Source organism: Antechinus flavipes, chromosome 6, assembly GCF_016432865.1.
Source record: "Antechinus flavipes isolate AdamAnt ecotype Samford, QLD, Australia chromosome 6, AdamAnt_v2, whole genome shotgun sequence".
NCBI lineage: Eukaryota > Metazoa > Chordata > Mammalia > Dasyuromorphia > Dasyuridae > Antechinus > Antechinus flavipes.
Genome location: NC_067403.1, coordinates 45,988,627 through 46,008,714, shown reverse-complemented (window position 1 = coordinate 46,008,714; position 20,088 = coordinate 45,988,627). Strand labels below are relative to the sequence as shown.

General features: G+C 31.8%; 1 protein-coding gene across 9 annotated transcripts in view; it reads right to left on the bottom strand.

Moving 5' to 3' along the window:
- The window catches only part of ADGRL3 (adhesion G protein-coupled receptor L3), a 905,707-nt gene that overhangs the window by 52,454 nt on the left and 833,165 nt on the right, over positions 1–20,088 (bottom strand). For 5 of the 9 annotated variants that reach the window (XM_051964507.1, XM_051964499.1, XM_051964500.1 and 2 more), the window contains exons 20-21: positions 4,730–4,756; positions 1,555–1,723 (exon numbers count right to left, since the gene is read on the bottom strand). In XM_051964507.1, coding sequence (XP_051820467.1) covers positions 1,555–1,723; positions 4,730–4,756 — 196 coding nt within the window. The remainder of the gene's footprint in view (positions 1–1,554; positions 1,724–4,729; positions 4,757–20,088) is intronic. The other 4 variants (XM_051964501.1, XM_051964502.1, XM_051964505.1 and 1 more) reach the window with 1 other exon arrangement.

Genomic DNA, 20,088 nt, shown 5'->3' with positions numbered 1-20,088 from the left:
TGACTTGCAAATTTAATGTTATTAGGAAAATTGAGTCTATGATGAAAGTAAAAGGCAGAACATCTAATTACTGGTACACATTAGAAAATTAGTTCTTGGAGAGGTGGAAAATGAAACAAAAAACTGAGTAACAAAAAGAGCAGATTTGCTGCTAAGCCAGCTAGCTGCTAAGATAAAGTTCCTTTAACCCTCCTGAGTTTATGGTTAAGGTTGAACCTAGAGGCTGAGACTTAGCTGTTATGTCTGGGGCTCAATGGAAGCTGCCAGGATTAAAAGGTTGAAGGTTGGGGGGAAGCTAGCACGTTTTTCTCTCTTATCTACTCATCTGCTCTTCAAGTCCTACTTTTTCCATGAAGTCTCTCATAGGATAACACTTCAATTCTGCACCAAATAATATCTCACCTAATCACTTATTACCTTATACTGCTTTCTTATTTTTTCTTGTTTATAAATCAACTATTCAGCAATATTCTACACTCTTTACCTTAAAGGAAATCTATTTCTTTTTAATGAAACATTTTTGATTATATAGAATATAAAAATATTCAGAAAAGAAGTTGGTCTTTGGCTTTCACTAGTGAAAATTACTATTATAATGTATAATTCATTGAATTGATCCAAACAACTATAGTGGAAGAAATTATAGCTATGAAATACTGAATGGTACCATCTTTTAAAAACGAACAAACAATATCAATGGATATCTTTAGATTAATCTCTAGAAACATACTTGAACATAAATAATTTTCAAAAAGTTATTGGCTGCAACTCAAGTCCTTTTTGCTAATATAAAATAATTTATAATTTGTCTTGATAGAAAAACTATCCATACTAATAAAATACTTCAAATAAGGACATACAAATATATGTATGTACACCAAACAAAAATGATATATCAATGCAAATTCATTTTCATGATGTGGAGATTAAGTTCCATATGAAAATTAATGATAATGGAGGTGATTTACTAATATATCTTAAAAACCTCAATACAAATAATGAGTGGGGGTAGGGGAATAATTTGATTTCATTTATATGGAAACTAAAGCTCAAAGTTTACAATCTATAAAAGCTTATCTTGAAATAGAATATAAATTTTTACACTTTCTCTATATTTTAAAAATAATAACAGAATTATTGTAAGCAATGTAAAAAACCAATATTTATCAACTTACTTTAAACAATAATTTCTAATGAATATATTAAAAAAAAAAGGAAACTGGAACTTTTCAATGTATTAGCTTGCTCTAAAAAAGAACTATACTTTCTTGTGAATGAAAATGACTGCCATTTATTAGTGTGAAGAAGCATTAACAAAGATCTTCCTGACTCCTAGTCTCCTCTAAGCTTAAAAACCTTTTAAAAAGAGTATTTAAAAACAGAACTTCAAAACTTCTAGTTAAAAACAAAATCTTTAATTACCACTTGCCTATAACATTCTATTATTTTAAGTGAGATCTAAAGTAAGAAAAAAAATCAAGGAAAATCTGTAATGGAATGCTTTACAAACATAAACTATATCATTTTTATGCATAACTGGAAAAGCTATCTTACCTTTTTCTGAAGAACACAATGGAAAATGAATATAAACATTCCCTGTAGAGAATTGAAAATGGTGAAGAGATACGCCATGATCACTGTGCTTTCATTAATATACATAAGTCCAAAGGCCCAGGTCAGTCCTAATAGGCAGAGAAGAGCTATTGCACCTATAACCCATGACCTGAGGAGAGAAAGGGGAAAAAATGATCAAAAGAATCATTTTTGAATCATTACAGCAACAGCACAGTAACAATGTAGACACTGAAATGTGTATGTTCTAATAAATTTCATCTATGAAATATGTAAGACAGGTAGCAGAAGCACTCTAGGATTTTAATGCAATAACACAGATCTTCAATTTTGAGGAAAAATACACATAAGAAAATGTTACAAACACAGAAATTAATCAAATTCAACACAAAATATGGATACATTGCTTATGTATGTGTCATGAATACAAATGATATGCAGATGTGGTTTTGGCAAATGTCAAGGGAAAAAAAAACTTTAAATTTTATTGGTTTCACTGAGATGATAGTTTGACATATCTCACCATATCATCTTTACACTAATTTTTTTTGGCCTGTATTTCTCTATTTCTCAAAAGTGCCAGTAAGCTCTGTTTAATTTATTTATTGATACAATACAATATAAGAAGGAAAAAATTTTTTTGAATGTGAGTTTTAAAGATTTTGTTTTTCCAATCCTAGAGGTGGACAGAAAAAACTGCTGAAAATCTAGGGACTTGAGAGACTTTAAATATGAATACAAGTACATGTTCTATTCCAGATAATTATTAATAATTATTTACTATTCTTGATGCTAAAAAAAAATCATATAGGTTCAGATAACCTTGACTTCAGTAGTCAGACTTTTTTAGCCTACTATTGGAAGAAATGGCCAGGTACCAAGCAAGCTTCACCCTTTTCTTATCTGTTAAGTCTCATGGAGCAAGATGAAATGAGGGAAATGAAAGATTAAAGATATTTATTATGTGAAGTCATTGAAGCAGAAAGCAGAGCCACAGCATTAGCTTTTTGTACTAGAAACTCCTCCTGCCCAGCTGCCATACTTGATGGGTATTTGTACTAAGTCATCAAAGTCCTCATGTCTCTGGTCACATTTTGCCCTCCCCACATAGCATGAAAGAGAGTCTCATGAACCAAGTAATAAAAATAGACTCCCTTCCATTTCACCAGAGAGTCTTGCGAAATCATTTTACATCTCAATAAAGTCACTTTTTTGTTATTTTAGTTTTAGTAAGCATGGTTTCTCTAAATGTGGTAGTATTTCTGTATTTCTTTAAAGCTGTCTACCTTTATTCCACTTCAGTGGAGCTAAAGTTTTCCATGTGATTTGTAGCTTTGCAGATAGAAATCAAACCATATATGATATGCTGCAGTTGCATTCAGTGACAGCTTTGTGACATCTCTATGCTGGGGACGACAGACTAAAAGTGCTTTTGAATTATGAAGGGTATTCATTTAAGGTGAGATATCTTTGAAATAGTTTTTTTAAAATGAAAACTAAAAAAGAACAGCCAGAGGAATCTCAAGTATATATCACAATAATTTTGTGACATATAAGCAAAAAAAAAAAAAAAAAACAAACAAAAAAACCCTAAATTCAGAATAGCCATTCTTGGCTTAAAGCCTAAATTATACATTTTAATTGTTCAAAAAAAGAATCAGTCCAAGTTTAAGAAGTTCAAAAGTTAAATTTAGGCTGAGTTTTACTATGTATAATGTAGTTTGGAAAACACAAAATGTGAATGAATTTTTTAACAAAACATTGTTTGAAATGAGAAAAAAAATTAATGTGAAAATGAGAATGCAAAACAGTCAATTGTTAAAATCCCGTAACAATTTGTCTCAGCTGATTTACTTTTTTTCCCCTTTACATAATCAGAAATTAGATCAGATTCGAGCTTTAACTGCATGCTAAATTTAATTTGTTTAATTAATAAGAGTTAAGTAATTCTAGAATAGCAAATCCACATAGTTTGGTTTATGAAATTGTATTTTCAACTATTCTTTTTCATATTCACATAACTGCACTAAATCCCAAAGGGTCATATTGTATTATATCCCTGAATTCAGTCAAACAAGAGGTACTAGGATAAACTAATAGTCTCATAGAAGTGACCAAAGGGAAAGATAGAGAGAATATTCATTATATCAAGACAAAGATTCTACTTTGATTTAGAGCAAGGACAACGTTGAACTATTCAATGTTGTTATTAGCCTGTAGAAAATTAACTTTAGAACAGAGGGGCACAGTTGTTTCAAAATTCATGTGCTCTGGCTTTAAAAGGGAAAATAAGCAAAATTCTGACTAAGTGAAAATGGCACTAGACAACAATGCAAACAAAGGACTCTTCACCAGAAGAACAAACTGAAAGTTTATAGCAAAGTTAAGCTTGCATTCACAATCTTATTTTGTTGTTTCAGGAAAAGAAATTTTAGCAGTAGAAGGAGTAGTTTCTTTTTTCTTTCTTTTTTTCAAAGAAATTCAGCGTGTTGTTTCAACATGTTAGTACAGACTTCAATTTTTGCTCGAGATATTTCATTTCATTAAAAAAAAAAAATCATGGCTATTTACCCTCTTGGAAAAAAAATGCTTTATTACTTAAATTATAGGACACCAAAATATAGGCCTAATTTGTAACAATTCTTTGATTTTATTTTGAAGAACCCTTTTTTCTTTTTCTTTCTTAAAGAAAATATTGCATATTTTTGTAGATTTCCATTAATGGGAGTAGAAATAGGGCATATGATCAATTGAACAAACAACCACTCCATCACATCAACAATCGAAAATCCAAAACGAAGGCCAAACATGGACAACAACAACACGCATGGATGCAGACCGACACATCACAGATGAAAGAAAAAGCCATTCTAAGCATAACACATCTGTACCACATGAAATGACTATAGCTATGACCGTGTCACTCAGTTCAGGTGGTATCCAATTGAAACATGGGAAGCAGAATTGTTCAGCAATACGCCTGCAGCATGTTTACTCAGCACATAAGCTGAATGCCTGACTGTTTTCCTACACAGTTTGCTCTTCTGCCTCAAGGTGAATGACAGAAGTCTTAATGGTTTTTCAATACTGATTTGACAGCTGGTTCATGGGACCACACTGATAAATGAAATTTATCAGCCATTCAGGTCATTCTTACTTGATGAAGGGTCTGTTATCCTCATAGCTAAAGAATGCATAGACATAAAGACAAGAATACCAACATTAGCATATATTGACTTAAGGCATTTCATATGAAAAAAAAAATACCCCAAGTCCCCCAAAGCTTCAGTCTGTTCCAAACTCCTTAAAGACATCAACCCCAACCCTTGTATCCAAGAGGTAAATTTTTAAAAGTCTATATGATAGCTTAAATATTAGCAATTTGAAAAAAAAAGTTTCACATATATACATATCCCTCATGAACATTTCCAAAAATCATAATAAATATTTTGTCATGTCCTTATACAGCTTTCTTGACAGATATTTAACGTCTGATGAGATCACCCTTCTTTAGAGAAATCCAATGACAGAATCCTAGAAAGACTTAGAGATACTTAAAATCACAGACTCAATGGTACCTTTTCCTTGGTGGGATTACTTTATTAAGGATATCATGCTTTTAAGTAATTTTACCTTCTATTATTAGCTTATGTGTTAAACCTGAATATTATCTTCTTTTGAAGATAATGGATTTAGATTATTTAAAAATCGTCTCTCTGATGGAAAACTGGGAGATGAGAAAGGAAGTAGATGCATTGTTTGTTTTCAATTTGATAAAGGAAGGTAAAGTAATAAATAGGCTAAAAATTGATAGGAGAAAATCATATATCCCACCCAGAAGTATATTTTAACTCCCGTATTTTCAAGCCTGTATGACTCCAAGGATTTTGCTTACTGATTATAAAAAGGAGACAAAAAAAGAAACACAACCACATTCGTCTCTTCTTTCCTCTTTCATAGAACTGGATGGCAGTAGAAATAAAGCTACATATTGAATAAGTATCCATATATCCATACACTTCTGAAAGTCAAAATTTGATCCTATTTACAATGAATTGATTTTGTCTTGTGACTGCTTAAGTCTTGGTACTTTTGTCTCTGAACTTCATGTGGAGATTTAGCTGGCTTATAATGAGTTAAATTTAGAGAAAATAGTTCTCTTGCAAATCACTTTTATTCTTCCCTTAAGAAAATCTATTATCTTTTGAAGATATGGTGTGGACACCACAGAATATGGTCTAGTATCTTTATACCATCATGTTATTCTTCAGGGATGTCTGGTTTTCTATTAAAACAAATCTGGTCCACTATTTCTGTACTTGCAGATGGACTGAAACAATGAACATTTCTTAGTCATAGAAAGGAAAGAAGGAGTTGTTGCTGGCTCTTCATTCCTAACTTCCAACTAATCATATTGTCTCCCCCACCTCATAAGTAATTAATCATGTTGGCTTTATCCCCCAAACTCTATAACTGTTATCTAATATAATTATTATCTATCACTTCCCTGCTCTTTTCTTTGTTCTGATTGAATTAAAAAAGTAGCTCAATACTTAGATAGGGTTTGTGTCTTAAAAGTGAAGCCACAACTGACATTGGCAAGGATGTGCCTTGTTAATATATTATCTTGCTCAAGAGAATACATACCTCAATCTACATGTTAGATTTCACTCACAACAATAACATATCTGTACCTCTGTGTAAAGATACATGTCTTTACAATAAGATGTCAAGTTTAATACCAAATAACAGTATATAATCCTTGCCTTCCGTAATGAAATTTCAGATAAGGCCATGTTGATAATTTAGTAAAAAGTGCCAAAAAGGAAAAAAAAAAATAAGTGCGATTCTTAGATCTCTAAATGGTTAATAGATAAGTGCATTTAAGTATGTTAAATATATTTAAATAACAACAGCATAGGACAAAAAAGGGAAAATGCATAAGTAGGTTAGAGAAGAAGCAGGGACAGTTGTTAAAATGGCAAAGACAAAGTCTTCTGAAAAATCTACTTCATGAATGAAGTAGAATTTCAGATTTTTAAATGAGTGTTTTTGCTTGATGCTCCATGTACATCTTAAATTCAATCTGTCCAAAACCAAACTCATTATCTTTTTTCCCAAAGTGCTCCCCTCTTCTGAATTTCCCAATTTCTGTCCAGGGTATTATACTTCTATCACTCATGCATAACCTTGATGTCATCCTCAACTTCTCGATCATATTCACCCCCTATTTCCAACCAGTCGTTAAGTTGTGTCATGTCTACCTTTCCAATATCTTTCTTTTATGTCCTATTTTCTCCAGTGACATAGCTACCATCACTTGCAGTAGCCTGCTGGTTGGTCTCCCTCTTATCTTCCATTTAGCTGCCAAAATGATTTTTCTAAAATCCAGATATCATGTCCTCTCTTTAATAAATAAAATTACTCCTTACCACCTCCAAGATCAAATATAAAATCCTCTATCTTTTAAAACTCTTCACGAATTCATCCCTTTGCTTATTTTTAGTACTTGTACTTTACTTACCTCCCTGTATTTTACAATCTAGAAATGCCTGCCTTCTTCCTCAAAGGTCAGTGAGAATCGCACTTAGTACTTCCCAAGCTCTTCCCCATCCATGGAACGCTCTCCTTATTCACCACTACCTACTGGCTTTCCTCAAGATGCAGCTCAAATCTCATCTGCTATAAGAATATTTTTCCCCTCCATCCCCAGTGTCTCCCACTAAGATTCTTTTCCTTTTACTCTGTATACAACTTGTATGTAAGAGGGTTCCTTCATTAGAATGGGGCAAAGAGCATGTTTCTGTCATTCTTTGTATTTCCAGACTTCTGTGCTTACTCTGGCACATAATGCACACTTAAGAAATGCTCTGATTGATTGATGGCATTATACACAATTTTATATTATATCTGGACAAACAGAAGCATTACTAGCTCCTAATAGTTCCTTTATCATTGTTGTGAAACATGTCTAAAAGTGACAAAGTCCTCTTTGTTGATATTGATTTTATTTGTTTATTTAGATTCTGAAAAACTGTCATGAAATTATTCAGTTTTGTCCTATTGTCTACCTAGTAGGTCAATGTTTTCTCTTGAACAAAATATATTTTTTGAAAAATTTCCCTTTTCAAAATAATGGTTTGGTCATGTATACTTATTGTGTATCTAATTTATACTTTAATGTATTTAACATCTACTGGTCATCCTGCCATCGGGGGGAGGGGATGGGGAGTAGGAGGGGAAAAATTGGAACAAGAAGTTTGGCAATTGTCAATGCTATAAAGTTATCCATACATATAACCTGTAAATAAAAGGCTATTAAAAAAAAAGGAAAAAAAAAGAAAAATTTCCCTTTTATGATTCAATTTATATAGCACAGCAGCATATAAAGTGGTGTACTTAATAATGAGTTTTGATAAATGAATATATCAAATACATTTTGACAATTTCTGGTGCAACAGTTTCAAAGTTCTCCATGAATCCACACCTTTCAGTTAGGCTTCATTTGTATGTACTATTAGAAACCATTCCTAATTCTCATTGTCTGTAACTCATGAAGAAACATCTTTGAATCTGACTATCAAGTAGAAAAATAAGGTCTGTATCATCAAAAGCATTCTTGAACTGCTCATTTATTTTAAGGGGGGGTATTCAATCCTTTGTCAATATCAATAAAAATTCACAGTTCCCACTCAATATAGAAATTCATGCTCTTGCAAAGGACCATTCATTAATTTTTCTTCCAGAAAGACATAAATAATAGACAGTGATTCAATACCTAATGATTATGAAAGGATAACTACAATATGCCAGCCCCTTCAATCATTTTGTCAGGTTTTTTACTGATTTATAGCACCTGATTCTATAATCTTTCTCTGTCAACTCCTAATTAAATCAATGATAATTTTGTCTCTATAATAGAAAGTTATAATCACAATTGATTCAAAGTTTCTCATAATGTAAAGAGACATTACACAACTAGTTTCAAATCTTAATAGTTTTCATCCTCATGCAAGGGTGATTTACTGATAAAATTTCATTTAAATTAACTCTAGCTACAGGCTGATTAAACAAAACAAGCTTGCTGCCTCTATTTTATTGCTATACAAAAACATGGGTATAAATATATAAAAAGCTGTAATGTACAAATTAATGAGCTCATAAGTTTTCCTAAATTTTACATGAAGAATTGTGGGGGGAAAATAACTCAAACTGGTTGTCATGCACAAATTTCAAATTCATAAGTGAGCAAAGGCTTTGAAAACTTTAGTAAAAATGAAAACATAATGAAATAAAACATTTTCATTATCTGAACTGTGTTGTAATACATTATATTCTTAGTAATCTATATAAAATTATACATATTATCTAAATCAATGTCTTTATTTAAAAAAATCAGGATTATACTTTTAAAATTTCTTTGAAAATAATGCAAATAAAATAAGATTATTTTGTACTTTTGCTGAAAATCTCAAATCGTTAAATAATTATACATGTCTCATAATTATTTCCTTTAAGTTCACTCAATGATAATTTCACAAAAAAAAGGTATACTGAGCTTTAATTTTGTCTCCTTAAATGAGAAAAGGAAAAAATTTAAAAGCATGTGAATGAAGTACAGACAGAAAAATGCAATTCTTGAACATATTCATCTCAAAATCTTAAACCTGACCATACTGGTGGATCATTTTCTAGATATTTTAACACTCAGTAGTAACAGTTATAATTACACTATCCATCTATGATCTCTAACTCTTACTATGTAAATTTTTTTTGTAATCACACATTTCTGGTATATAATTATTAATTATAATTTACATATCATCATTAATAATAATATTATTTAATAATAACAATAATACTTAAGAAGCTAAGGGCTTCTTAAATTCTTTCTACTTGTAACCCCTTTTCACCTGAGAAACTTTACATTACCCTGGGTATATATGTATATAAAATAGATATAAAAATCATAATTTCATGACCCTCACATTCAATTATGAGATCCCATATGGGATTGTGACCCATAGTTTAAGAAGTTGGGCTTAACTTCACAGGTCTCCTCATTGTCCCTTTCTCACTGGGGATAGTGAGTCTTCCTAGTATAAATGTTCCATGATTTGCATCTAAATAGCATCACTGGAAGAATACTGTTTGGAAGAAAAATGATTTTGTATTGTTTCTTTTATTGGACCAAAGCTTAGCCTCCTTAAAAGCACTTCCTTTTTCCCATTAGCAATATAATTGGCTCTCATTTTCCTATTCTATATGAAGCATTGTTAACCTGAATTGACAATCTCTAAAACAGATGCACAGCTGGACTGTTAACATACCTCCATATCATTTTTTGGGCAATACCTATTCTTCATCCATTTTGTTTTTCCTCGATATATTGCTAGACTGATTGCTTGTGATGGTCATAAATTTAATAGAAAAAAAAAGTTCTTCAGTAATTTATGGCTTGATATAAATGGTGGAATGTCATTGAGAGAATTGTGTAAATTGAGTTAACCACACTGACTCCATCTTGTGACTCGATTGTGGAGCTAGCTCAGTTCCTATACTATTCAACTATTGGTCTAGTCCAATTTCTGTCTTGTGAGAAAACTTGATGATAATTGTAAGAAAACTTTATTGCATTGTTTCAACCTAGTCCTGTGGATCTGGAAAGCTGGGCCACCTTTATCTGCAATCAGTCTTACCTACTTACTAGAAATCCAGTCAGCTCAAAAGAGTGTTCTTATAATCAATCATATATCTCAAGCAACTCATATGTTGTAATTAAAAATTGGCCTAAAACAGTCAATCATTTATTGTTTCTTTGTTGCTTTGACTGAATACAGAACTTGGGCAGGGTGGGGTAGAGCAGAATACCTTTCTTTTTTCCCATTTTCTGATTTCAGAGAATTGTACCTGTTTGTTTTCCTTCTCTCAATTTGGAAAAGTTTTAGTCATTCCTTCATCTAGAAATTGTATTCTAATTTATATCTTCTTAATTGTTTTCTTTTAATACATAAAAATTTCTTTCCCTCTGTATTCAGGATCCAGTGCCAAGCTGAGGAAAATCTGGTTCTGATTTATATTACAATTTACATGTAATACCTAAGAAACTCATAAGACAGGAAATGTGAACCTTGTTTCCTCAGGTATTTCATCTTTCCCCTGCAACACATTGCAAAAAATAAAAACTTTACAATATTGCATGTCCTTCAGTTTTTATTCTATGAAAAATAACCTCTAAAATAGAGGAACTGAACACCTTCAGCAAGCTTATATTTCTTTGTTTTAGACCTCAATTAAGACTGAAAGTCTGATCATTGAAAAAACATAGACAAAAACTTAGCCCTGTCATTTAATTATTCAAAAAATAGTATATAATTCCAATATGTACTTGAGAGACAGCTTGCTGGAGAAGGGTCTTTAAGGAAGCCTTTTATCCTACTGATTCAACATGTATGCATATTATAATGATATAAAAATGCATATAATATCTTTCAGTCAAACATCACCTTTGAAGAAGTTATATGATACACAATAGACAAATTGTTTACAAAATTCTTCACATTTCCTTCTCATATTTCTATCAAGGATAAAAATGCTGATGTAGATCATTCCTATAAAAAAATTTGTGGCAATAAAAAACCACATCTCTGTATATATAATTATTTCTGTCTTCTCACTTTTTTTAAAAAAAGTTTTTTCTTCTTCTAATCATTCAGTACCTTCTACCTCTTTCAATAAATCATAAATGAATACTTCAGTGCTTTCAAAATTGTGGAACTCAAAGCACATCTCCTCTGGGTATGATGGATCATATCAATTTCTATACAATTTAATTAAAAACCCAGTGAATTTAATGCTTAGTCATCTTTAAGGTAACCATCTACTATTGAATATTCTTTCAGCACTTTTTAAGAAAAGTTAAAAAAAATACATTTTGGGAAACAAAATATTCATTCCAGAAACAAATTTTGGCACTCAGAGGGAATGATGAAAAATAAACCAAAAAAAAAAAAATCCCCCAAATGGAATTTTTTCCCTTTACATAAAAAAGATTTAAAAAGTACTATAATGTAAAAGACAAAGCTAATGTAATAAATAAGAAAGGCACTATGTTTTTCTCTTTGTGATCAGTTTACTTAACTTTTGAAGAATCTAAATAGGTAGATATAAGTACTTTTCAAAAGGTATAATCTTATTACTAAATTCTAACAGCAAAAACAAAATGCTTACTAGGTTTAGCTACACTGTTTTTGAGAAATTTTTTTTGACTTTGATATTCAAAGAACTTTTTATTCCAGCAATATAAATATGTTTTTCTTTATTTTTTTCAAATCTTGGTTACAGATAATATGTCTTCTGGTTTTCCATGCAGATTATTCCCAAACTTTGGTTACTCACTAATTACTTTGTCTCAGGGAGAAGTAATCAGAAGATCTCTGACCCATTGATTTCTTCCCACTACTTGAAACTATAAGATTTAAGGAAGAGGTAACAAAGTAAAAGAATTGTTAAGATTCAATGAAGACAATTATTATTTATACTTTATTATATCTTTGGAAGAGTGTGAAAACTCTTCAACTAAACTTGAAGGAATTTAAGATAGCTAAATAATGACACAACTGTACTGGACTTTAAAAAACAAGTTAGACATTCATAGAAGTCAGTCAACTCAGGAATATCTCTTAAACATGTAAGCCCTAAGTTGGTTTAAAAAAAAAAAACACTATGAAAAGAGAACCTAACACTTATAAAGAAATCACTCCTCACAGGTAGAAAGGATTTTTTTTCTTCTTCCCTGCATCCTACACCCAGTGGCCATGTAATTTTCCAGGGAAGTAATTAGGTTTGTGGAGTTCATTGGAGCAATACACCCACTGAAACAACATCAAGAAGGGACATAAAGACTTTATGGAATTAGAAATGGCTTTTCTTGGATACAATGTCTGGCATATATTGGCTCTTAAGAAATGTTTATTGTTTGATTGGTATCTAAGTGTGCGCCTCTCTACTAGTATACTCTTATTATACCCACCTTTCCCCTTGACATATTTTATATTTGTGAAATTTGTATCAGGTTTTTTAATGAGAATGTTTTACAACTACGGTTCTCAGATTGCTATTTCAGTATGTGCCTTGGCTTTGATCTGTGTCCATTGGCTGACTATTGAAGGTGAATTATGCTTTTTAGAGTTTAGACATACAGATTATCTTAAACCTTAGGTAGTCTACCCCTGAATAACCCTATCAATGGGAATCATTTGGAGGAATGGGCCTAAGGAAAATCTATAATATTTTGTTTGATCTTCATGTTCTTACTTTTTTTGCTGCCACCATTTTTGTGAATTAAGCTAGAATAATTGACAAGAAACTGATGCCAACTTCTCTGGGCATTGGACTCATGGTACTAGGCATTAGGCCCAGGAGGCATTCAATAAATATCTGATGAATAATTGTATGGAAAAAAAAAACCTTATTCTAAGAAGAAAGACAACACATTTTAAAAATGATGGCCTGGAAAGAGCATTTTTGTCTAAGAAGTCACAAAGATGTGACAAGCCTTGTTTTGAAGGGTCTCATATTTGTAAATCAAACATGATAAATATATAACTACAGTTTATTCCAAATAGTCATATCTACAATTAAAATATAATTACATTTTAAAAAGTAACCTCACCAACAAGGCAATAGAAAGATTAAAAACATTATAAATAATTCTTCTAATTAAGTGAATGTTCTCATAATTAAAGCACTTGCATCAATAAATTTCTTTACATGTTATTGAAGTGAGAAATGTGTGTGTTTTTTTTTTTAACAAAAGTTAGCAATGATATTTATTTATGAAAACTGGCTGGAGAAAGTAGTCAAATATGATAGAAAGGGGTCAGATGAAGAATTTCAACAAAGCCTGCTGGGGAGGTGTATAAGCCACACTACTGTCTCTCTTATATTGAGGGTCTGTCACATGAGTTCAGGGTTTTGGCTCAGATCAAATATAATCTGTATTGACACAGACTGGGATCAATATCTAGTCTGTGGATTTTAACCTGGAATGCTGCCATAGAATAAACAGTAAAGTAGTTGACTTCATCCCACTGGAGCAAAGAAAAAAATCAACTAATTGACAGTTGTTCTGAGTTTATCTGGTGAAGCAAAAGAGTTGTGCTTCTGTGTTGGATGCTGCACAAGCAGAGCATGCTGAGGACCATCATAGGAGTTCTTCAGTAGTATCAACATCCATACCAAAAAACCACCATTGTATATAAATTAGGATATAAGACCAATAATCATATTATCTGCAATAATTAAGATTTTTTATTCTATAATTACTATATATATATTCATATAATGCATTTACATTTGTATATGTTAATATACATGTAAAAAAATATCCCACAAAAATGTGAGTACCAAGGTCCACCTTGAAATGACATCAAAAATGGGTAATAATAGGCATGCTGCTGATGCCAAGTATGTTCCTGACCATGAAAAATAGAAGCTCTTATCACATTGCACTGTATAAGAGATACGTGGTAGAATAAAAGAGAAGTCATTACCACAAAATATATTTGTTCCTCTCCTATTTTTTGTTCAAATCAATGTGATTTCCTCTAGAATGAGCTTGACAAATTAATCAAGCACTTATTTGTTGTCTGACCCTCAGCAAGACTTTTACTCCTGTCTGCTTCCTTCACTAAAATGAGTTGGAGAAGGAAATGGCAAACTTACTCTAGTATCTTTGACAAAATATACCAAAAGGGATCATGAAGAATTAGACATGATTGAAAACCATCAAATAATAAAAATGACCACCACTATGATCACAGCCATGCTAACACAACAATAATGTTGCATTTAAAATATATGTGACCATCCCGTACTTCTTACCTAATGATCTGTAATTAATTTAATAATACCATTTCCTGGAATGGGCTTGTCAAATGAACTGTCTTAATGTTTCACTCAAAATCCTTGTGACTTCTTCTTAGACAAAAATATCCTTCACAGGCCATCATTTTTTAAATGTCTTGTTTCTCTCTTAGAATAAAAAAATTCCTTGATGTTGAGGACAGTTTACTACAAAAATATTTGTATCTTAGTGGAATGGTAAGCACAGTGTTTGGTACATGGTAAGTATTTAATATACATCTTTTTAAATTAATTTATTTATTCCATCAGTATCAGAATAGAAAACATTACTACCATATCTATTAACAGAAAGATTGACAATGTGCAGTTGAATTAAAAGACCTGATCTAGTATCATGGAAGAAAATCCCAAATCAAATTGATATTTTAGAAATATATGCTCAATTTGAGAGGAATCAGATACCATAAGATGGATAAAACAAGATAAAATTGAAGAATCTATCTTCTTAGACTTTGTTGAAAGACCAGTAACTATGATTTTAATGTTGTAGTCTTTGGATGATGGCATTAGACATCAGTATTAACAGCCTTTGGACCATGATAAATCTTACATTATGAAGCTACTATAGTTGCAGTGATGACTTGCTCCCATCTCTCTTCTACTCATTGTGATCATGATGCTTCATTATCTCACCAAAATTTTTAGCTTTTCTCTTCTTTCAATTAATAAAAAAAGAATTTTATTGTAATTATCATTTATTTTAAAAGAACAAACTTATTTGCTTCAATTAACTTGGACATTTTCTTCAATGTATATATTGATACTTCACTGTATTTGATGTTAACTTGTTTTGTTATTATGTTCTAATATTATTATAAAATAAACATTTTTAGTCAATGATTTCACCACAGGGTTGGAAAGAAAAGGTCAGAAATGGCTGATTGCTGCAGTCAAGTATATTCCTACCCTCTGAAAAAACACCTTTAAAGGCCAATGCTTCAATTACTGATACATTAAGAGGTGCTTAGCTAATAAGCAATTGATTTTAATCAATTTAAACAACTGATTAAGTCAGTAATTAGAGAGCAAAACAACAGGAAATGGAAAGCAGAGTTGGACATTTTTAAAGGGGCAGCAATATAGTACCTTAATTATGAGCTCCCAAAATCTTCACGATGGCACAAGGATATATCTCTATGACTCTCCTTACCAGGAGGTCTGCTGAATATGTATAGGAGTGCCATAGTTACTTTCAACAAATAAACACTTAACATCCACTGCAGTGTATGAATTCCTCTCAAGACAGGGAAAATTAACTCTGAGGTACATTTGAATATGTTTAATATAATATCATTTATCTTTTGGACTGTTGCAACAATTCCCTAAACATCATTAAGTCTTCATCTCTCTCTCCCTTCTCCAATCCATTTTAATACCATTATCAAATAAGCGTTCCTAATGTATAGAGATGATTGTATCACACTGCCACTCAGGGACCTGTAGTAACTTTCACTATCTACCAAATGAAGTCCAAACATTTTTAGCTTGATATTCGAGCCCTTCCATAATGTCTCCCACATACCTTTTCCAATTTTATCAAAGTACTCCTCTGCTTCTTAAACCACATACTATTATTCATATCTTCTACATTCTAAGCAAGTGAGTTTTTTTTTTTTCTAGCTTGCAGTTTGCTTAACAATGAACATTTTAAAATGGAAGGAAAATAAGGATCTGTTATAATGGCCAAGTTTCTTCCCACAGAAGAGATATGAAAATATATTTCTCTTCTTTGTGGAGATGAAATAATATGAATGTATAATGTGTGTGATAATATGAATAGGCAAAAGTGTCATCAGGGCAACTCTTAGCTCTTCTGGATTGTAGCACTCCCTGTGATACTCAGAAGGTGCTCTGGTCCCTTCTCTGGGTTAATGTCACTCCATTTTGCATCTGATGCTCTGCATGGCTTCAGATGCTCTTCCCTATGTAAGCTCATCACTTCCAAAGTCACCATCATATAGCTGGATGAAGGAACCCTTCTCTCTCAGCCTCCTCTCCCCTCTGATTGAAGAGCTGGAGAAGTACTAAACTCCTCCCAGTGACTTTCTTTATAGAGGGCTGAAACTGGACACTCAGCTCACTGCATTTTTTATCTGCTGCTCTGTCTGGTTTCGACTATACAGATCAAGATAGTATTTGATCTGTCCCCCACCAACCCTCAAACCTGTTCTTTCCCACTTCCTTTTTTTAGATCGTAAGCTCCTTGAGGGCAGGGTCTAATTTTCCTATCATTAATCATATCTCCAGTGTTTCATATAGTACCTAGCACATGTATATGTGCTTAATAAATGTATATTCCATTGGATGGACATTGGCCAAGTGCTAAACTGGTCTTTAACCGTCAAGATAACAGAGAAATTTCTCATTGGTAGACAGTGTCAGAAGTTGCCACAAAGATAATTGGTCACAGACTCAAGAAGGACCAATAAGAAATGAAGGAAAGAAACTAAAGGGAAATATTCATCTTTTGATGGCTCTTTTGTAAACTTTCTTTTGACTATGTATGAGAAAAGAAGAAGATATTTCTCTCACCTTGCCTACCCTCTTCCCCAACAGTGAAAATCACTTGAGAAGACAGTATAAGTGGCAGTGATATGCCAAAAAAGTACATGTTATATTTTTGTGAAGTTTTTGGCTTATTGACTCTAAAACACCAAAGGCAAGGAGTCATTTAAGATTATAACGTGCAATCCTCCATTTTGGAATCTTAGAAGGGGTCTTTGGAGAGAAATTAGTTAACTCAACTAATGTTGGAATAGTCCAGAAATGTCCCAAAGATTTTGAGTCTTGAAATACACAAAAACTTTTTTGGGAATTTAGGCTTTGGTATTTATTAACCAGGTTGCTTACAATCTCGTGGTGAGGAGCCATGTCAAATGTCACCATATTGGTCCTTAGATAATAGACATATTAGACATATGGATCCATACTCAGATCCTTTCCGGCTTGGCAGAATCTGCTAGAGCTTGATGTAGCACATAATAAGAAACTTTAGAAACCTTCTAATATAATTCTTTGTCTAACAGGTGCTGCTCTCACAGGTTCAGTCTCTAGTTTTTGGCCAGGGGGTGGAAAACAATGGCCCATGAGAGCTAAGAATGGTTTCTACATTTTATAACAGTATTTGGCTATATTTAAAATATAAGAAGCAGCCTTAGCTATGGATATATAAAATCAAACAACAGGTTACATTTTATCGTCCATCGTAGTTTGCCAATCCCTGATCTAGTTCATAGAATGGTAGAAGTGAGACTAAGAGTTTAGCAATAGCTCCATGCTATGAAGAGGGTAGTATGTTAGTGAGAAAGCAGTTATTAACACACACACATACATACATTAATATTTCAATGTATTTTTAGTCAACATGACTTTGTGGTGAATCATTGAATTATTTATCATACTTTTTATTGACTGTAAAGTTACTTTTTTTGTGTGTATGAGCCAAATTGATCCAATGATCACTTTATAATCCTGCAAGATTATAAATACAATCCAGCAAATTCTGTCAGAACTCTTTTGTATTTTTATATCGATAGCCACAGCACCCAGCATTTTCCCAGGTACCACTGTGGAAAGGGTGAAGATTTACAGAATTTCCATGTAGAAGGGGCTTTGGACTTGATACATATGGAACAGGGATATGAACTGCATTTTGGATTTCATAGTTATAGGGAATACCCAGATGAGCAAACTCCCTTTTTATCAATGTCAACAGGTATCTTTGCAACTTAGAGTCCTAACATACCTACAAAAATTGCTTACTAACAGTTACACAAACAGTATGTTTCAAAGATTTAGCTTGAATTGATTTAAGCCCAAATCTGTTTTCTATACCACCTTGCCTCTAAAATGATTTTCTCTAAAAATAGTTTCCAAATTATTCCTTTCACTTTATTTAGATAGATTCCATTTTTCATTCAGTGAGAAAGAATTTCTCTGAATTCTGAAAGCATATGTAATAGTTATGCTAGAAAAGATAATTATTTTTTATAATAACATCTGTGAGTTTCACATCATTATGCATAAGTTATAACTTTACAAATGAGGATACAATAATTTTGGGGTTAATCAAGGTCTTCCTAAATTTGTGGCTCTTTTTCAAAAGCATATAACCAAAGGTTCTATAATTCAGTAGTGACAGAAAGAAACAGAAGGATAATCCTTCTGCAAAATATGTCTTTCATTAGACTCTTGCTTTTTAGAGAATTTAGTTTATAGCTTTATTGTAGAGCATGCACTATATAATATGGCTTAAACCATCTGTAAAAGGAACAAAAGATTATATATATATATATATATAGATATATATATGTGTATATATATATATGTGTGTGTGTAATACATATGTATATACGTATACATATATATGATGACTGAACTAGTTATTTAAAAGTTTTTAAGAGTCGTGATATTTTGCTAAATAATTTGAAAATAATCTGAATAATGTTAAATAATATCTTTTATTGATATCAATTTAAAAAAAAAGCTGATGTGTTTCACAGAATCTCAACATGTATTCCTCATATCTCTGTGTGTTTAGCACAGCATCCAGCACATAGTAGGTATTTAATAAATGATTAATGACTAATTGTTAGTAATTAATAGCAGAGCACCAGTGTGGCAGGTTGAATGGAGAATGACATTGTAGTCAGGAAGAATTCAGTTATAACTCTGAAAATTAAAAACATGAACAAGTCACATATTTATCTTGTTGGTGCCTCAAGAAGGTGTTTAAGAAAAGTACTCTGAAAGGTTAAATGACTTTATTAATCGATATGCCTTTGGGTAGGACAGTAAACCTCTCAGAGCCTCAGTTTCCTCATTTATAAAATATAGGATTTAGACAAGATGACGTGTAGGTTTTCTCCCAATTCTAAATCTATTATCTTATAAGATTACAGAGAAGTTGACAATTTACAGTGTTCTAGGAAATTTCCATGCTAGAAATTCCCTACCTTGATGAACTCAAAAGTGTGGAAATAATAACAACAATAGTCAAAACTTTTTAATATCTCTTTTATAGCTTTAAAAAATTATACAATGGAGTTACTAGTCAAAACAGTTTAAATTTCTAACTTATTGCATCATAAAGGTTCAATGAAGTTCTTGGACATTTATGTACCTGCAATCATTTATATGAAATATAAATATGACCTTTTAAGTCAATAATCTTGATGAATGATTTCAGAGCGAGGCCTTGAGTATTTAATATTTTTTGAGATCAATAATTATTGAGTGAATTACTTTAAAGGAAGACACCTGTCCGTGGAAAGATTATCATTTACCTCACAAATCAACTCTTTTGCAATCATTGCAATATTATAAAGGGTAGGAAAATGAGAGTGGTATCACATTAAGAAAACTTTTCAACCAAAAACAGACATGGTATAGACAACAAAGCAATCCATTTAATCTTTAATTGCTACAATTTTATATTTCAGTTACCCTTTTCAAATACTGTACTAGGTCACTAGATTTAATATGTGTCCTTCATTACTAGTACTATCTGCTACAATTCATCCTGTAGATACGAATCAGAACATGGAGCATCTTTGGCTCCACAGAATAAGAGATTAGAAGGCTTTTTCT